Genomic DNA, 21,316 nt, shown 5'->3' with positions numbered 1-21,316 from the left:
TTCCGGCAGAGGAAACCAGAACGCTGCCCTGGCACTGGTTCAAAGTCAACGGAGCGGGCCATGAGGATGCGCCCACATGGCGTCCTCGTGTTAGCAGCAAAGCAGACTGCGCGCCGCTGGCGTATGTGGGGACCTTCGCACCTCCTCACGCGCGTGCTGCGCATGCGCGTGCATACTATATCAACACGACGGCGGAAACAACGGCGACAGTGCGCAAGCGTCCGTAGGATTGCTGTCGCTGTTTACAATATTGCTCGCATCATCTGTTGTGCCCGAGGCAGCGATCACGGTAGAATGCGTGCAGGTAGAATACGCACTATTCCGCGCTCGTCGTCAACTGTAAGCGCCACGCCGCAGATAGTTAATCGCTTGCCCCTGCTGCAGGACCAGGGTTCGATTCCTCGCAGGCGACGAAAATTTTTTTAATTGTGTATCGAGGCTAGAGAAATAGCCAGACAGACCAAAGTGGGTGGCAGTAGGCAAAGAATGTTATCACAGGCAAGGCGCCTCTAGTGCTACAGTTATGCATTTAGCTATTTCAACAAACGCTACACTCTACTACATGCGTCTCATGACGCGCTGTTACGTAGTGCCATAACTGCCAGTTTCATGGTACTAGATGCTCTAAATTTTCTACGCCTCTCCTTTACAAGCTTTTCAAAGGAGCAAGCGTCAAGTTCCTAACGGCATTAGCTGTACCAAATAAAGCAATTGAGCCCCTCGTTGTCAGACGGACTCCACGCACGCAGTATCATTCACCTCTTTTAGAAATTAGAAGTGTTACACATCCGTTTCGATATACAAAGGTAGCTTCGCACGATTGCAGACATTCAATTTGATTCGGAAGTTTCGCTTCGGGAGCACCCTTTTCTCATCTGTAAACACCGACATACGCGCTACCCCTGTCCTTTGTGCGGCCCTCATTCATGCTTGTTCAGATTGAAGGGCTCCATACCTGGGAATGTAGAGAACTCTCTCGGCGACAACGAAGCCGACTGTCACGAAGATGTTGGACGCCGGAAGGAAAGGCAGCACAGTAAGAAGCAGTGCGACTGGTAGTCCCGAAGAAGCCTCTTGCAGTCGCTCGGGAGTTCTGTAGTAGGAGCACTGCTGTCTTGATCCACCAGCAGTCTTCATGAAAAGTATAAGGTGATGATACCCAGTCGTTGACAGCGGCTCTCTCAATTTTCCGTTCTATCGCTGACATCAAGATCCCCAAAATGTACCCGACTGCTGCTAATTGCGCATTCCGACAGGCACTCAAAGCATGTTCACGCACTCACGCTCGCACACCCGCACGGGCATGCACACAGACATGCACACACACACACACACACACACACACACACACACACACACACACACACACACACACACACACACACACACACACACACACACACACACACACACACACACACACGTTCGTATTCCCGGGTGCAGAGGTAATGAACCCCATTCCAATTAAGCTACTAAATCGTAAGCGAGCAAACATGTCGTAATTCTTCATACTTTAGCACATTTTCATTTTCACTTTCTACTTTATTTTCTCTTATAAGATATTACGGTTAACTTTCCGGTCGAAAAACCCAGTGGTAGTTCGATTAATCTGAAGTTTAAAGCTTTAGGTGACGGTATTTTCTACTTTGCTCACCATATCACTGCCACAAAATTATAATTTTTGAGCATCAGAATATGGAGCAATGTTTAGGCGCTGCGTGACCTGAGAGGCAGTATGACAGACACACAGAAAGTGCCATCTCACTACCTAAAGGAGATGGAGATGCGACGATCAGTCATTTCCTGCAGGAAGGAACCCATGAAGCTTAATTATAACTCACGCTGCCTTTGTGTTGCGATGAAATTAAGGCCCGCCAGGCAAGCACTGCTAGCAAAAGAAGTATCGCCAGTGTTGCCAGGTTCCTTGGATCAAACGGTGACGTCACGAGAGGTATGCTGCCCATCTGCCAATCGTAAGACAGGGTACGTGGACACAAGACGAGCCAGGCGTTGAAGGCGCACATGTAGCTGTAAGTCATCAGCCTGTCATTAAAAGAAAGAGAGAAAAAAGATTAATAGTACGAAATGTAGAGAGGTCATTAAGAGAAAATTAACAGTGGCAGTCAGTGGGCTCTCTAGCTGTCCTTTTACACGATAAAAATGACGGCACATATTTTCGCGCAGCTTTCTTGTGGTTCTGCAGTGGTGCTTGAGCGTTCAGCTATCTCTTCGCAGGGCATTTAAAACATGTTTATTCTCATTCAACACTTCATAAACTCTTGTTGAGATGGTATTCACATCGCCCAACATATCGAACACAGCCTACAGTTCTTATTGTGTATTTTTTATTTTACTAAATTTGTTCTATATATTGTGTACAGGAATACTTGCTGTGCCATGAACTTATTCGTGAATCACAGCTTTTATAAGATTCAGCATTTCCTATAACTAGGACCTTCAATGTTCTGCACAAGAGTTTTGCTTCTTTGCGTCATTTATTATAATCTCATTAATGCGGTTTCTGAGCGACACTTTTTGTAGTGATTGTATTTGTTGTGAAAGTTTCGGCTCATTAGACTGAACTTAATATTGATACAACGAGAAACAATTTCATCGGTTTCAGTTTGAGAATTTAAGCTGAATGCCAGCACAACTTATAGTTTTGTTCCATATATTAAAGCCCCAAAGCGACAATTTTGTATCTGGAAATAAAAACCTGCTCTGGAAAAGTAAATATCGACATACATGTGTCTATAGGGCATCATAGCACGAAACATGCGAGTTATAACCTGCCTGTCATACGCAAGCAGGACTAGTTTTCTATCGCGCACGCGCTGGCATGTGGGAGTTACTATTTGATTAATGGACGAAAGAGAAAGGAGGCTCAAATGGTTCTTTAGGAAAAAAGTTTACACCACAAACATATGAATAGAACCCAATTTCAAAGACATAGCCATATTCTCTCTTTTTTTTTACAGAGCATTTATGGCAAACACCGTACTTTTTACTCTAGTAATGAGCACAGTGATGCACATCGCGTTCACTGTCCTGGTATCACAGGTGGAAAGCTTGCACATACTGTAGGAAAATAAAGATACTTTCGGAGCCATTATAAATGATTGATTGATTGATTGATTGATTGATTGATTGATTGATCGACCAGTCAATCGATTACATGTAATGAATGTTTATTATTTATTATATACATGTATTACAACATTTACTAAACATAATCAATCAATTAGGTATAATAAATGTTGCAGCAATTATCGGTCTTCCTTTATGTGAAACATCAGCGTACATTTCTGTCTTTATTTCACACTCTTCCAATGATTCAGTACGTTGAATTAGTAATTATTTAACAACGCCCCACCGGAGCTTCAAGATCCAGCCCTCCTGACATGTAAGCCGTTCGAAAGAGTCAATAAATTTCCTACTCAAGTGGTTCAAGGTCAAATAATTAATAAATACTAGTAGATTAGCTTAGTCACTGTGTTCACCTGGTAACACGCATGGGTGAGAAGGACGCAGGGTTGTCCATCGCGGTGAATTCGGGGAAGCTTCCCTGCAGAACCCATAGCCGGAAGCACAGGAGTAAAGCTGTCTGCAGAGAAAAAGAAAATAACGGGAATGTAACAAGGTGCAGCGTATTGGCACGCACGTGTTGTTCCTTTCTCCAGCATAGTTAAATTTAGGTGCACGTTAACGAACCCCAGGTGGTCCAAATGATTCCGCAGTCCTCCACTACGGTATGCCTCATACATTAACAGATCGTAGTTTTGGCTCGTAAAACTCCATACTTTTTTTGGTAATTTCTTTGGAAACGATCGCTTTGACAAATGTTAGCGTATACAAGGAAAGAAATTGTGTTTCGATTCAACAAAATAAAATTGTACGTGTTTGTCACGTAAAAAAAAAATGCCTTGAAGAAAAACTCGTCTTGGTCCGGGAACTGAACGCAGGAACAGCGCCAATCAGAGTCGTTCGCTTCATCTTCCCAGCTAACCAGGAGACTAACAGACCACAAGGCGAAGCCGAATAGGTTTGTTCAGTTGCTAGAGCAACCACGCCGCCGGAAAGGAGTTGGTACCCCCACACAAAAACGAATATTTCTTTAAATGTGAAAGTGGTGTGGCATTCTTTTGTAACTTCTCACTGCTCTCCGGTGGGTGAAAAAGCTTTTCCCTTTAATGAAAACTTTCGCTATCCTGTGCGCTTCCGCACAAAAAATTTTGTCGTTATCACCTTATCGCCATTTGGGGACATACGTTTCAGAAAGGTAGTAACATTATCGCCAGTTTGATGACAAGTCAGGCCTGTCAATCGCAATGCATACGCCGCTAGCAGTGCTGCACGTTGTCGAATCACAGCGAGCGTTGCCGACTCTACGTAAGCGTACGCTATAACACATTTATAAGTGGTGGGAAAAAATTGAAATAGAAGAGCCCTTCGCGGCAGCTCAGTAGATATGACGTTCTGCTGGTGAACACAAGGTCGGTGATCCGATACCTGAACGCGGGAGCGGCATTTCGAGAGGAGGAATAAAAAAATTGACTCGCGATCCCGGCTCTACGAAAGTGAATGCGTAGCGAAGCTGTTGCGAAACCACCACTACAAGTGCTGAGGGTATTGATGCTTCGAATGCTTGTTTTGAGCTTGTTCCTTATTGAAACGCATGCTGCTCTGTGTGTGGTTTATGTGTGATTTCAGCGTATGTATGCTATAGGCTAACGGCTTCGCTGTAAAAACGCTAATGTACTTAAATTGAAGCGCACGCTAAAGAAGCGCAGGTGGTACGAATTATTCCAGAGCCCGTAGGCCTTCGCTGACCAACCTCCCGCGCAACTCAGTTGCGTGAGGCTACATATATGCCCTTCGCCTCGTTGCCCTTTGTACTTGATTTGAAAATTATAGCAGCGCAAACACATGCAACCACAACGGAACAAGGACGAGACACAAACGCCAAACACAAGACACAAGCGGTCGGTGAAAATCGATCCTTAGATTAATCAACCATCGACCACGAACATAGAAAAAATATTCAAAGGAAGCTATTCAATTGAAAACTAGTTTTTGATACTAGAAGCCATAAATACGCCCGACATCTGCAAAAAAAAAGAAGGCCATAGTTTTGCCTGAAAGGCGAAGCCTTGACAGCGATAGCAAAGCTTTATGCAATTACGCGAAGCAAGGTTTGTGCTTTCACCTCCTCTATAGTAAACACACGCATCAAAATTAAACTATCTTGGCACAAGGCGCGTGTCGGCAAACAGGAGTAGACCTCAATGGACGACCGCGAGCACTGGCTGTCACAACGCTCGCGTGATGAAGAGCGACGGCAGCTACGAGCGAAGGTATCGTGACCGATGGAATATTATTGCGCTTGAACTTTCTACTGAACGTCACGGTGGCTGCGACGACGCAAGTTCGCCTGCGTGTCCATATAATTAGTATCGCGAAAAAAAAAATATGTAGCAGTCAGGGAGAAAGCAGTTCATTTCCCAAATGCTTGTCACGAATGCTGCTACACATGGCTGCCTCGAGTTTAAAAGCGCCCTTATTCATGGATAAGGCGAAGTCGTCAGCATTGTTGCGTGTTCGCCATTTTGAATTATATGTGACATGTACCTAACACAGCCCCTTATTCTGCGGGCAACATGACGCACCAAATGACTTCCGCGTGCAATATCTCGCGGGAAAATAAGAAATCATGCCAAAGTTTTTCCTTTACGAGCGCATGAACTGTCTAGAAGCGCGCATTGTTGAGATGTTTCCTTAGACGTCTCGTTCCAACAGCACGTATCGTATTTTATTATGCAGCTCGTGTAAGATTCGCTACCGTGCGTTATAACCCTTTCAGCCTCTCAAGCGATAATAACGGCCATCACCTGGATTGGCGGTCGCGCATTATAGAGAGGCATGCATTTTTTTTTCCTGAACGACGAGTACAGGTCCCATACCCAAACAGAAGGCGCTGGCGACAGCAGAAATCGGAAACATTCCGAGTGATTGTCGGAGATGGGACGACTCCCCTCCAAGTATTACCACACAACCGCAAGTGCGGAAATGATTATGCTTCAGCCTCGCATACGCATGCATTAGCAAGCAAGCAAGCAAGCCAGGGAACGATGCCTGTCAGGATTGGGGGCTCAATCCCATCGCTCGAGATCCGTTGCCAAGATTGGAGTCCGGCATGAATTCGAAGGTAGCTGGCCCATGCCGTCGTCCAACTTAAACACGCTGAGGACGTTGATGAAGGGAAGAATTGCTTCTCATCGAGAACGAGGAAAATGGGTTTATTTACAGAAATTAAATCAGTCTGACATGACTGCTTAAGAAAAAGAGTGTCAGTCCAACATGACTGCTCAAGAGGAAGTGTGTCAGTCCAACCTGACTGCACGAGACAAGTGTGTGCTGCATCCGCACAACAGCCGTTCTTAAACACTCCGTCCGTCGGCGATACAAGGCGGCGAATGTTCGTTTCGTCATCGCAAAACTAGCCGCCTCCCGCGACAAGGTGACGCGAGCGTTCGTTTACTCATTGTAAATTCGCCGTCGCCCCGCAGACCAGTTTACGCACACACACACGCAAACACACAGGTGCGAAGGACTGGAGCCGACGACAGAGGGGAGTCGTTCCGGGAAGCTCGGAGACATTCTGGGTAGCTCGTTGTCCCGCTGCGGCTTGCTCATGCGTAGCAAAATCAGGTTCGCGCTGGGGACCTCGGGCACAATAGTTCGTCCGTCGAACCCGTTTCGTCACAACGGAGATGGGGCTGGTGGATGGAGGCGCTTTTCAGCACAAAGCCCGCTTCTTCGAACGCAGTCTAGCTGCAGCGACCGAGAGTGGGGGATGCGCGCCTTGTCCCCCCCAGTCGTAATTGGGTGGCCATTTTTCCTTGCAGCTCGCCATTCTTAACATGCTCAACAATAGAAACACGACGAGAACAATGGTTACGGCCGTGCTTTGTGCCACTACCTCTGGAGAGCACTCATACGATTGATGTGAAACGAGGCACTAATTTGCACCTGGTACTGTACTCCGTCGGCTATCGATCGGCATTCATTGCTTCTGAAATCGCGTGTAGGCCGCCCTCGTGAAAACAAAAAAAAATCTGCGTTCTGTCGCAGACATTTTTCTGCAATACGCTTCGCCGGTAGTCAGATTTCACTGCGAGCAGACGACATGGTGCAGAGCTGCAAAAACTCGACGAGCATCTACGTATTACAATAAAATGGCTCTTTTATTATTTTGTCGCGGCATACGCACGTATTTGGAGGGCCAGGCCATGTTAGAAACATGCCCTGGCAACGGTTGGTTAGCCGAGTAGGCGATTTCGTTTATTACTTATTACTTTTTTAATACCGGCTTTACGAATAGGGGTAGCACGTATAATAACAATTTTCCAATGTGGAGCGCAAGAGCATTATTAACTACCAGCGAAAAAAAGCAAGCGCTGCTTAGATATTGTCGCAAATTACTTTTATGTGCAGACGACACACAGACACCAACTGCTCAGCGACCAGGTGCGCTATTATGCGCGCAAAAGCCTTGCATCTGGAGAGGTCGGCTAGACATTACCATCAATGAGAGGCTCATGGCATGCACCGCTTCCTTGCATTTATATATTTTTTTACACCAAACTTAACTTCGCGCTAATATGAGACGTAGGGTTTTTTTATTTAGAATGCTTTCCATTGTTATCGCTCAACATTAATGTTATTACAGATTGCTTTTTTTTCTTTCCTTTACGTTATGCAGCGTTCTCGTGGCTTTCGGAATAACTACGCTTTCTTTTCCTTGTTTTTCTTTTTTCAATTGCCTAATAACCCGGAGCCCACGCTGTAGCCCACTGAAAGTACGAAAACCACGCCAGCGTCTCGTATTCCCCCCCCCCCACACACAACACACACACACACACACAACACACACACACGCACGCACACACACACACACACACGCACGCACACACACACGCACGCACGCACACACACACACACACGCACGCACGCACGCACGCACACACACACACACACACACACACACACACACACACACACACACACACACACACACACACACACACACACACACACACACACACGGACGGACGCACGCACGCACGCACGCAATCCGTACAACACTATACCGCTCGTCACGAAGAACGCTACCACCGCCGTACAACGCCCCTAACGCATGAGATAGCCGCAGTACGGCGGGAACTACAAACTAAGACATATCCCTCACTTGCGTCTTTACCGCGCTATATATACTCTCCGGGCTGTATTGTTATGACTGCTCACATGCGGGCGTGTGCGCAAATTAATGCGCAACGCTCTACCACTTGGCACGGGCATGTACACCCGTGAGCAAAAGCATACGGAACAGGTATTGCGCAATAAAACTCATTTTTCTGATATGTCAGTCATTTGAACTGGAAATTAAAGACTACCGTCTAAACTTGGCGTTACGAATGTCCTAGTGCACTCATGAGTTTCCGTTTCTGCGCGTCAATTACGGAGAATTTCGTGTTTTTCGGCGACCCTGTGGTCCATACACTTTTGCTCACGGATATACAAGCACACCTGAGCTCACTCCAATAACACATCCCACGACACAGCCACTGCCGCTGACAGCCGCTGTCCTGCTCGTGCTGGATGAACCAGCTCGAACTGGTGGACTGAGCGAGAAGGCGCAGCTAAGGTCGCTGGACTTCTGGACTGAGGGGGCCACCCACTGCAGAGCGGAACTCACGCCCGCTTGACTCGCGTGCTCTTCTGCATAAAGTTTATTCTCTCTCTCTCTCTGGCTTCCTAGATAAGCGAAGTAGTGTGCACACCATGTAGACGCTCCCAACATTGCGTGTTATATTGAAGAAATTACGCTGATGTTGGGTATGCTTGTGAGCCGCCCGCTGCTCTTTTTTTTTTCTCCTTTTTCGCATGTATGAAATATGTATATGCTCTTGTTAGTGACGAAAATGTTCCGAGGAGCCAAGAAACAAATGGAGCAAGTTCACCACAACACTAACGGATCACTTCTTTTATCCCACCCGAAAACGCATTCTCGTAATATTATCTTTTATTAGAACTAGTAGTTTTCTATTTCTAAGGTTGTTGTCTATTAGGACTTTTCTTCTATATGTTCGATCGCTCGGTTGAATACAGCGAACAGTATTTCTTATCTGCCTAATCATTAACTGCGCTTACGAGTGCTCGCGACAAATCAGTTAACAGTTTTACGCATTCATGCGTGTTGTGGTGACTTTGTATAAAAATGTCTCCGCACAAACGTCAAACAGAAGCATGTGCAGTAAATTGGAATCAGGTGCATAGAAAAAGTTCAACGAATTAGCAGGCACATCCTCGTGTATAGGGCGATTACGACAAGTGACAGGGGATGCTAAAGGAACCCAATATGAAAAAAGTTACTGCGACAAATGCACGTATAGACAGCCCATACGGGGTTCACTACGGTTCACAGCGTGCCATGTGACGACAAAATTCGCGGTTTTCGCGTGTAAATATCGCGAACCTCACATGAAGCATGCGGTAGGCAGGTGCGGACGAGGGAGGGGGCATGACAATGCTGTCAATCGGAGGAAAATTTTCTTAGATCTAGTGATTGAAGTGAAATGTGTCTTATTTGACGGAAAATTCGTACTATTACTTGGAGGATGAAGAAAAAAGCTCAGAAATGTGAACAAACACCCCTGCAGCGCCGTGGTGACCTTTACGTGGAACCTTACCTGGAACGTCACCGCAGCTTACTTTCACATTAGTAGGCGAATTATCAGTTATGATCGTCCCGCACTGCAGTGAACGCATCTCGCCAAACAAACCGCACGTTGTAGACGTCCCGAGAAACACTACTGCGCTATTGCCGTTTTATACTTCTAGCTGTGCTGCCCACTTATGTTTGCTTTGAACAAAACTATTTTCTTGTAACCGGCGCCGCAAAGGTGTGCCGCAACACAAGCAAATCTCGGCACGAGCGCGCGCGTGTTGCTAGCGCTAAGCACGACAAGCTGGTCGTGGCACTTCGCAAGCCGACTGCAAGCAAATTTACCCAGAACCGTCCGTAGGCCCAGCAACCTTGGACAGTGTCCCATTATGTAGCCCCTGTGTTCACGTGTTTGGCGGTGCGTTGGCATGGAGGAATGGCGTGCTTCCCTTCAAATTTCGCTTCAAATGACGCCATCACGCTATGCTTGATGGCGCCGCATCGGCACACGGCATGCACTAAAAATTTATCTCGTGTATTTTACGTCCATGTCGCTAAGTCACACATTATTTTGACACTGCTACTTTCTGTCAGACTGGTCCGGCGCCAATCTTCCTTATACTTCGAATACGGTTATGCGATAATCTTGGCACAAAGTTATCCAAAATTCTTTTCAATGTAGAGAAATGTGTAAGTGAGCTGACGTCTTCTGTGAATATAGCTTCAAGCAGGCTGTGTTGTTGGCAATCCAACTTGCGCTCCAAATAATTTTTCTGACTTCTTCATTTCTATATGTTGAAATCACTTAGGAATAAACGTAAACTCTAAATTTAGCAGTCTGATAGCATTACTAATATTTTATCTTTACAGAAGTCATATTGACAAACTGAACAGCCGTATCTGACATAAATTGAAGGAAATGTAGAGAAATGGGCAAATTTGAATTAAAAGAAACCTGTCTTCGGAGGTTAGCTGAACACATGGGGGCTGATGTGTAATGTTCAGTATCTGGGATTTTTTACCGCCCTCCCTATACCTCATACCTCATAACAAACTTGGAAAAGCGCTGTACGAACAGGACATAATGTTACACCTGTTTGGGCTACTTGTCCTGTTCGCAGCACGCTTACGCAAATTTACAATCGGGATCTCTTAATGCAAAATATTCTTTCCGTGTTGGTGTTAGCTTGGCAGATAGCATGTTTTGAGAAAGTGCACTTTAAGCCTTACAGAAAAGCGACTGGCCATGACACTTCCAGCAGAAACTTCACAAGGAGTACACCTGTTACGCTAATTATCCCAGAATCTTTCTATTATGTTAATCTAAAGTTGTTGATTGCCTCCTCTATGTATCCAAAATAATTTCTTCGCACCTCCCTCAGTCTAATTACGAAAACAATTTAAAGTGCACCTGCCGCGTCAATTTTCATACGTGGTGCTTGGAAGATAAAGACAGAGATATAGATGGATTATATGAAAAAAACAAAAACAAGCTAGGTCAGCCGTAACTACTGTGTTCCAGCCCCAATTCGCCGTGTTTGCTCAGTTGCTGTCGAGTTCCGCTGCTCTAAGCACGTGGCCGTAGGAACAAGTGCTAATCGCGACGGTCGCAGTTGGGTTGGCCCTCATGTACCGTGCATGTGGTCCATGTTAAAAACCCCATATTTGAAGTAGTAACTTAGCGCGAATACAAACACGGAAACAACAAAGACGGACAAGGACAAGCGCTTGTTACTACTTCAAATATGGACGACCAAGTAGCCCAACAGTCAACTCTTCTAAATAAGCCCAGGTGGTTGGAATTAATCCGGAGTCTCCCCGCATTATCGTGTGACCCATAATGAGATCGTGGTTTCGGCGCGTAAAACTCCAGAGTTTAATTTAAAAATTTTGTTCGTGCCTAGGACATTAGTGCCGGCGTAAGGACTAAATAGAGTTGAACGAGCGGGAGGAATGTGAAGATAAAGATAGGAAGAGAGAAGTAGATGCGCATGAAATATAAGACTAAAAAAACAGACTGAGAGCAACTTATTACGGTGCAGAAGATTGCTACCTTTCGCAGTGAAACAAACAGTGCGAAATTGCTTCAGCTGTCCGAAAGCGAAATCATCATTGTACTGCCACCAGGAGAATCTCTAGCACGCGCCTTATTCGCACAGCCATCAACGTAGTGGACACCGTATACATGACTCCGGCCGCCTTCTCGCGGCGAGTGAACGCACTCCTCGTGCGAACACACAGATATGTATTTCCACCCTCATCGTAAGGCTCTGCTTCCATGCCAATTTCGCACAGCACAACGCCAGCACAGTAATGAGCGCGACATCACGCTCCATCTACTTGAGGCTCAAAGCAGGAAGCACGGGGACCGCATTCCGACCTTCCTTACTGTGGAGTCACAGCGCGGTCTCCACGACAGACGCGACAACACTTCGTCATAAAAAAAAAGTGCCTGCAGGGAGCCTAATGTCGACGCCGCTGTACGAGCGAGACGGAGGTCAAGGTATATTAGAGTTGGCCACGTACATTCTCGTTTACCAGTGAAGGATAGGCTGCGGTAGCTGCGTTATCTGTCATGTATATCGTTACGTCCAGGTGCGTAAAAGGGACGCGGGGATCATGAAGCGAGAAGAAGAGAAGAACGAAGACTGTGCAGCGGCCATTCCTGTTGTTCATAGCCTGCGGTTCCTGCTCTCGCACGCCTAAATAAACCCATTTTCCCCGTGCTTGTAACAAATTGGTGGAGGTGCGGGCTACACCTCGTAACCACGGAGCCTACGCTGCAACAACTTCGCCGAAGCCGTCGACTTGCCGGACTTCCGCCACCCTCACCTGACATGCCTGAATACGCCTGCCAGACTCCCGAAGGATCTGACGCGGCTTCAAGGCCAGCACCTGGTGTTCCGTGGCAATACTACCGGGTGCCACTCACTTTCGGAGGAAAAGCCGGAGAAGATGTCGACGACTGGCTCACGAACTACCGAAGGGTGAGCCGGTTTAACGGTTGGAACTCGACCGCACAGTTGTCCAATGTTGTATTTTCTCTTACCGACACAGCGCTCGTCTGGTATGAGAATCACGAAGACGCGCTCACTTCGTGGGAGCTTTTCGTCGAGGAGCTCAGAGCGTGTTTTGGAGACTCTAGCGCAAAAAAGAAACGCGCTGAAGAGACGCTTTCGCAAAGAGCTCAGATTCCCGGCGAGACCTGTACGACTCATATCGAAGAAGTGCTGAAACTGTGTAAGATAGTCAACTCTTAAATGTCTGAAGATGACAAAGTTGGACATTTGTTGAATGGAATAGCCGAAGACATCTACAATTTTTTGATCGGCGAGGAAAGCTTGGATTCCGTGTCTGACGTCATTCGCCACTGCAGGACTTTTGAGTCGCTGAAGATGCGACGGATAATACCGAAGTTTGGTCCCCTCGCTAATGTCACAACGGTGGCAAGTGTAGACCCGAGCTCGTGTGTTGACCTTCCATCAACAATACGGAAGATTTTTCGGGAAGAGTTGCTCCATCGGGAAGAGATGTACCGTTGCACAACCGGCATCACTGGTGCGTACACCACACGAGATGAGAAACACGGCCGCTTCGACCGCATGGCAGCCCGCGGTTCACTCAGTGACCGTCGAGTATAGGTCTACCCCACAAACGAGAGGGACCATAAGCTATCAAGGTCATGACTACGACCAACGCCCTCGCCGCACGCACGCCTCCCGGCGGCCGGTGCTTAGCCATGATGAATGTGACCCACCTGCTGGATATGCAGTCGACAGCAACATGCGTGACTACGTGGAAGAACATCGAAATTTGCGGCATTTACCGGTGTGTTTCCAATGCGGTGTCGCGGGCCACATAGCGAGGTTTTGCAATCGTCGCCCAACAACGTGGAATGGTCGATCGGGCTCTGCAACAAGGACCACACCTCCTATGAGGACAACTCAACAGCCGTACACCACCTCTTGCTTAGCTGGCGTCCCTCCCGGCAACGTTTATTGGCAGAGAAGCTTTCGGATCCGCTCGCCGGCATCTGACAGGAGTTTGACGCCACCGCCATCTTCTCGTGCACCGCGCTTACGTCAATCGCCATCGCCAGTGCGCCGCTCCTCCTCGCCTTCACAATCGGAAAACCAGCTAGCGCGGCCGAAGGGGGTGAGGTCGCTCTACACGTGCTATCGACAGAAATGCCCCCTGCAGTTGCTATGATTAAGAACAAAGTGCATGTACTTGTTGATGGTGTTCCTACAATGGCTTTAGTGGATACCGGGGCAACTGTATCCGTAATGAGTCTCGGTTTTAAATGTCAGTTGGGGCGCAAAGTTGTATTTCCGTGGGACCAGGCTGCAACGTTTTGTGGAGTGAGCGGCGAGTCGTTGCGCCCTGTTTGTGTGTGCACTGCTGAAGTATCCTTGGCTGGTGGAGTTTTCGCGACGGAGTTTGTAGTTATTCCCCTATCGACGCACGAAGTGATTTTGGGCATCGACTTCTTGCGGCAGTGTGGTGCGACCGTTGATTGTCGCACGGGGGAAGTTTGCGTCGATGGCCATGTTTCGTCAGGGCTCTTAGAGGACACTTGCAGTCAAGGTGAACTTTGTGTGTCTGCAGATACTGTTGTGCCTGCGTCCACCTCTGTGTGCGTGCCGGTTGTATGTCGCGGTGAAGTTCCAGACAGTTTCGATGCTTCCGTAGAGCCAATGCATCTAAACTGCGTGAAGAAGAACGTTTTTGTCCCTCATTGTCTGGTATCCATCGGCAACGGGCGTGCTGGCTTGTGGACAGACAACTGCTCGGCAGAACCCGTCCTGCTTCCAGACGGCTCGAAACTCGCCTACTTTACAGAATACAAGTCTTCGTCCGTAGCCGTACCAACAGACCCGCCGTGTGAACCTGCTGACCTTCGCCACGTCTCAGACAAAAAGCTTATGTCTATGATAAACAAGTCGCTCAGCACAAGGGAGCGCCATACCTTGGTGGATACGCTTTCTAAGCATATGTCAGTTTTTGACTTAGCGCAGCCGGACAAAGCGTTCTCGATTCCCGAGTCACGAACGCGCCATACTATCGATACGGGATCTGCGCGCCCGATCAGGCAAAAGCGTTATCGCGTGTCACCTAAGGAGCGGAAGATTATCGGAGAACAAGTGAGTGACATGATGAAAAATGGGATAATACAAGAGTCCTCGGGTCCTTGGGCAGCTCCAGTCATACTCGTCAGAAAGAAAGATGGCAACTGGAGATTTTGCGTCGATTATCGAAGATTAAACGCCGTGACTAAGAAGGATGTCTACCCGCTGCCCCGGATTAATGATGCAATTGATTGCCTTCATTCGGCCTCTTATTTTTCTTCAATGGACCTGCGCTCAGGATATTGGCAAATCTCAATACACCCGGCAGACAAGGAGAAAACAGCCTTCATAACCCCGGATGGATTATTCGAATTCAATGTGATGCCATTTGGGTTGTGCAACGCTCCAGCAACCTTTGAAAGGTTCATGGACACCATTCTGCGTGGGTTAAAATGGAACATCTGTATGTGCTAGCTTGACGACGTTGTTATATTCGGGCGCACATTCAATGAGCACAATACGTGCCTGGATATTGTCCTCGACTGCATCAAAAACGCTGGCCTGGTTCTGAACTCCAAGAAGTGTAAATTTGGTGACCGTCAAACTCTTGTGCTGGGTCATCTTGTTGACAAAGACGGTATCCGGCCTGATCCCCTAAAGACGACAGCTGTTGAGGCATTCAGTGCACCGCAGTCAGTGAAGCAACTTCGTAGTTTTCTGGGTCTTTGCTCTTACCTTCGCCGATTTATTCCTGATTTTGCTGACGTCGCTTATCCTCTGACAAGTCTGCTACATAATGACGCACGGTTTGAGTGGACACCCGAGTGCGATTCTGCATTTCGTCAGTTGAAGTTCCTACTTACCTCCCGACCTATTCTTCGCCACTTCAATCCTACTGCGCCGACAGAGATCCACACAGATGCTAGTGGCGTCGGTCTGGGTGCCGTCTTGTTCCAACGTTATGACGACCGTCAGCACGTGATTGCTTATGCAAGCCGCGCATTGAGCAAACCTGAACGAAATTACACGCTGACAGAGCAAGAATGCCTCGCTGTAATCTTTGCAGTTCAACGATTTCGCTCGTACTTGTACCGACGCCCATTCCTAGTCGTCACAGACCACCATTCCCTGTGCTGGCTCGTCAACCTTCGTGACCCTTGTGGTCGCCTTGCACGCTGGGCTTTTAAGTTGCAGGAATATAACTTCACTGTTTCCTACAAGAGTGGCCGAAAACATGCTGACGCATACTGCCTTTCTCGTATGCCGCATACCACGACGGACTGCGACGCAGACGATTTTGATCATCTCGTCGCTTCTGTGACATCCGCTTTTCCTGATATCGGTGCGTTCAAAGCAGAACAACGGACAGACACCAAATTGGAGCCACTCTTCACTTCCGCCGATTCAAGTGCAACAAGCAGCTACTGTCTACGGGACGGGCTCCTGTACAAAAGGAACTACTGAAGCACGGGTGCGCGCTTCCTTTTAGTGGTACCGCAGTGTCTCCGGCCAGCAATCCTGCAGGCTATGCACGATGACCCTACCTCCGGTCCCTTAGGCACTGTGCGCACCCTTTATCGCATTCAAGAACGCTTTTACTGGCCCCGGATGCGACATTCGGTTGAGTTGTATGTCGCCAGCTGCATACAGTGCCAACGTCGGAAACGTCCAACCAGTGCCCCATCTGGTCTCCTTAAACCTGTGCCGCCTCCAAGCTCACCCTTTCGGCAAGTTGGAATTGATCTGTTAGGCCCTTTTCCAAAGTCATCTAAGGGAAACCGCTGGATAATTGTCTGCACCGACTATTTCACACGCTATTGCGTGACGGCGGCTATACCATCAGCCCCTGCCACCGAAGTGTCGCTCTTCTTACTTCACGCTATTGTTCTGCGACATGGACCGCCTGGTGTTATCATAAGCGACCGGGGACGTCAATTTACGGCGGATATCGTGGAAGAGCTTGTGCGTTTATGTTACTCGCACCTTAGGCACTCGACGCCGTATCATCCGCAAACGAACGGCCTCACTGAGCGCACTAATCGAACAATCACCAATATGCTTTCCATGTATGTTGCGTCCGATCACAAGAATTGGGATGAAGTTCTACCGTTTATTACTTACGCCTATAACACCGCCAAGCACAAGACAACCGGCTACAGCCCCTTCTTCCTTCTATATGCTCGGCCGCCCCGGTATACGCTCGACACTGTCCTCCCTTTTTACCACCACGACAATCCTACGGTCGCCGATACGCTATGCCTCGGAGGCTCGGAGACTTGCGCGTCTGCGGATTTTAGCATCACAAGAAAACTCCAAAGCCCGCTACGACGCACGACATCGGCCTCTTACATATCACCCTGGTGATCTCGTTTGGCTTTGGACTCCCACAAGGAAGCGCGGTTTGTGCCAAAAGCTTCTGGCAAACAACGATGGACCGTATATTGTCATCGACAAAGTCAGAGAAGTGAACTATACTCTCGCGCGCCTCACGAACACTGGTAGGCATTCTGCTAGGACACAAGTCGCGCATGTAGCACGGTTTAAATCATGCACGCCACGACAAGCTAGTTGACTCGCCCAGTGGGCTTTGTCTGCGAGGAGAGGTATATGTTACGTCCAAGCGCGTAAAAGGGACGCGGGGATCATGAAGGGAGAAGAGAAGAACGAAGACTCTGCAGCGGCCTTTCCTGTTGTTCCTAGCCTGCCGTTCCTGCTCTCGCACGCCTAAATAAACCCCTTTCCCCGTGCTTGTAACAATAAAATAATAATAATAATACTTTAATAATGACTTGAGTATAATACAATGCAAGAATCGGGCCTGCCAAAGACGCAGTGGGCTTGAACGGCAGTGCCTGGCAGACAGCCAGGCACTGCCGTTCCACATCGCGGAGGTAAACAAACGACGGCCAAGGAAGGCTTAGTCCACACAGAATGTTTGCACGCGTGAACTTTTCATTCTGGCCCGCGAGGCCAGATGAAATTGCAGTGAAAAGTATTTGAGATACATTAGGCAATGCTTCTTTCTTTTACGCACAAGCGTAACTGGCCAGCTATTCTTCTATTCAGCTATTTTAACTTAGCCGGCATTGATTGGCCGACACTTTCACCGGGACAGACTGAGGTTTCAAGTTGTGACCAGCTTTTGGAGCTAGCTTTCTGTTTAGGTCTAACCCAGGTAGTGACAGATTATACAAGAATCTGTGAGACTAAGTCATCAATACTTGATTTAATTTTTCTGTCAAATTCTTTAATACCATATCTAGAAATATGTAAAACGGAGGATGGTCTTTCGGACCATAAAATGGTGCAAGCATTTCTAAGCTTAGGACCTGTACCATACCCATGTGCTCTTCATAAAACATTTTTGAAGTTTTCCTCTGCCAATGATGTTGGTGTGTTAGACTTTTTAGAGCGTTCTTTCGACCATTTTGTTCATCTCTTTGAGTCAAATACTAGTACAGATGATTTATGGGACTATTACTTTGCAACGGTCATGGATTGTATTAAAAACTACATACCAAAGTGCTATAAAAGAATTAAAAGGAAAAATCCTTGGATTACAAGGGAAGTTATACATCTAAAGAGAAGATTAAGGCGAAAACGTGGGGACTGTTCGAGGAATCCAACCCCCGATAAGAAGATCTCAATTCAACACATGAGCCATGACCTGAAATGCCTTATAAAAGAATCTAAAGACAAATTTTATAATTTGACACTTACGAAGTTCCTTAAAGAGGCGCCGCAGAAGTTCTGGCGGTATGTCAACCCATCCACAAAACCGTTATCCTCAGAATCCTGCAGTACTGCTGCAATGCAAGCTGATAATTTTAATGCTTACTTTGCATCCGTTTTCACTAAAGATAATGGTCATACACCTCATGTAGCCTACACAGCTGCTAGACCACCCATTGCAGACATTGAAATCAATGAACAAGGCGTCTTTAATCTTCTGCTGAATATTGATGTTAAGAAGAGCCCTGGTCCTGACGGCATTCCAAATGAATTTTTACGTAGATATGCAGAATGGAACTCTAAATACCTAACTAAAATTTTTCAGTCCTCTGTTGATAGTGGTTGTTTCCCGGTAGCATGGAAACGCGCAAAAATCACACCTATACACAAAAGTGGCAGTACAGCGGAAGTGGCAAATTACAGACCAATTTCTATTACAAGCGCGTGTTCTAAGCTCCTCGAGCACATTGTTAATAAACAATTAGTTTCTTACTTGGACAAATACAACCTGTTTTTTCCTGGACAGCATGGTTTCCGAAAACAGCTCTCAACAACCACCCAACTCATTGAAATTGTACATGACCTCTCTGAAACGTTAAACTCCCGTGGTCAAACAGACATAATCTTCCTCGACTTTGCGAAAGCATTCGACAAAGTGTCCCATCCGAAGTTAATCATAAAAATTAATTCTGTATTTCTGAGCCCCGCAATCACTCAGTGGTTTTCATCTTACCTTTCTTCTAGAGAACAATACGTTGATTTCGGGGGGTCCACATCACGCCCTTCCCGTGTTGTGTCCGGAGTTCCGCAAGGAAGTGTCCTAGGTCCTCTTTTATTTCTGATCTTTATAAATGACTTGCCCAGTAATATTAGTGTCCCTGTCAGACTGTTTGCTGATGATTGTGTGATGTATAACAAAATTCGAGATAGTAATGATCAGGCCAATTTACAGTCTAGTCTGCAAATAATTAAAAAATGGTGTGACAACTGGCAGATGGAACTAAATGCAGCTAAGTCTGTTGTTATGTCCATAACGAGAAAGAAAAAAATTTTGCATTACCCTTACAATATAAATAGTATCACTATTAGCAGAGTCGATAAACATAAGTATCTTGGAGTAACGTTCACTTCTGACCTGAGATGGAATCAACACATTGATGCTGTATGTGGTAAGGCCAGCAAAGCGCTCTGGAGCCTAAGACGGAATATAAGTGCGTCGACACCTGAGGTCAAAATTTTAGCCTATAAATCCTTAATACGTCCTATCTTGGAGTATGCTAAAGCTGTATGGGATCCCTACACTAAATCCAACCAACAAAAGATCGACAGAATCCAGAGGTTAGCATCAAGGTTCATATTTAACAAGTATCGCTACTGCCAATCCCCCACTGAACTTTGTAAGCTTGCCGACCTACCTCCGCTAGACTTACGTACCAGGTATGAGCGACTGAAACTAATTTACCTTATCATTAATGGTCACTTGCTTGTCGACAAACACAACTTCTTCAAAATCTCGACAAATGAAATATCGAGACATCGTCATAGCCAGTACATCACACCCCCTCAGGTCAGAAATGACTGTTTTAAGTACAGCTTTGTCCCGAGAGGTATTACGGAATGGAATGCGCTCCCCGACTCTGTCATATCGGCCTCATGCGTTGAGGAATTTTCGCAATGTGTACACGTTATTCTTTTTGCCGCTAACTAATATGTAATCATAACTTTGCCAGAGGTGTATCTGTTCATATTGTTTCTTATTTTTTGGGGGGAAGTTTGTAAGGTGCATGGAATCTAAACTGATTCGCGTCCCTGCTGAAATGTCTGCAGTTTTTCATTTACTTTCTTTTGTTGTCATACTGTATCCTTGTATGTGTTTGTATTTTCCACTCCTGTAATGGCCCTTCATGGGCTGACAGTATTATTAAATATATAAATAAAATAAATAAATAAATGGGCGGTGTTTGCCTGAGGCCGCGAAGCAAGCGAACGAGGAAAGCGCCTGGAGGGGAAGAGAATTGCGCGCCGGTGATAGTACGAAGGAGCGCGCTCAGCGCGCGGCAAAGTGCCGCCACCCAGAGTAATTTGTAGGTAAGGTTGAGCGAAGTGGACATGGATAAACCAAGTGAAGCGTCGCGGAGGAGGAAGGTTGTCAGATGCTCGCTGGGTTGACCTCCTCTGTCAGTTGCTATTGGCTTTCTTTGCGATGCATACATAGTGAGTTCGTCTCGTGGTAACATCGTCCTCGCGCGATGTACGCTGTGTGCGCGAGCGAAAGCGTGCGACGATGGTGACTCAATCCCACGTGCTCAAGGGGAGGAAGCGCGCCGCATTCCGTCGCGCGCATTGCACCATGACACCGGGGGCGTATTTACAATTGCTAGTAGGTACAGCGGCGCGTGGCACTTGCGCAGGCGCCGGACGTTTGCGCGCATGCGCTGGTAAGAGTGGGTACGAGAGAGGAAATGTGGGGACTTTTGGTCCTTGAATATATAGCTCTGCCTAGGCACTACGGAGGAGTTTCTTAGCGCGCGTTGTATCCGTTTGGCCCTATAGGCGTGCCGGCAGAAGTCGCGGGGCACGGTAGTGCGAAACGTAGCGTCACAAGCTGGCGGCTGCACGTAATTATATTTATTCAATCGTGTTTTTTTACTAATTGAAACAACGGGTCATTATTACGCATCATTAGCGGCACCTCCAGGACACCAGAGCGGTAACGGGGACACCAAAGCTAGAACGTGGACTGGTCCGTGGGTTGGGGCTCGCAGAGGCCTGCGCGTGCACGCTTCGACCT

General features: G+C 47.1%; 1 protein-coding gene across 2 annotated transcripts in view; it reads right to left on the bottom strand.

Annotated features, from left to right (window-relative positions):
- The window catches only part of LOC126519694 (protein O-mannosyl-transferase TMTC1-like), a 110,238-nt gene that overhangs the window by 30,681 nt on the left and 58,241 nt on the right, over positions 1-21,316 (bottom strand). For both annotated transcript variants that reach the window (XM_050169054.3, XM_055065340.2), the window contains exons 6-8: positions 3,501-3,604; positions 1,842-2,043; positions 956-1,131 (exon numbers count right to left, since the gene is read on the bottom strand). In XM_050169054.3, coding sequence (XP_050025011.3) covers positions 956-1,131; positions 1,842-2,043; positions 3,501-3,604 — 482 coding nt within the window. The remainder of the gene's footprint in view (positions 1-955; positions 1,132-1,841; positions 2,044-3,500; positions 3,605-21,316) is intronic.

This window comes from Dermacentor andersoni, chromosome 10 (assembly GCF_023375885.2).
Source record: "Dermacentor andersoni chromosome 10, qqDerAnde1_hic_scaffold, whole genome shotgun sequence".
NCBI classification, from domain to species: domain Eukaryota; kingdom Metazoa; phylum Arthropoda; class Arachnida; order Ixodida; family Ixodidae; genus Dermacentor; species Dermacentor andersoni.
Note: the sequence above shows the minus strand (reverse complement) of the source record. Positions and strands in the feature narration are given on the sequence as shown.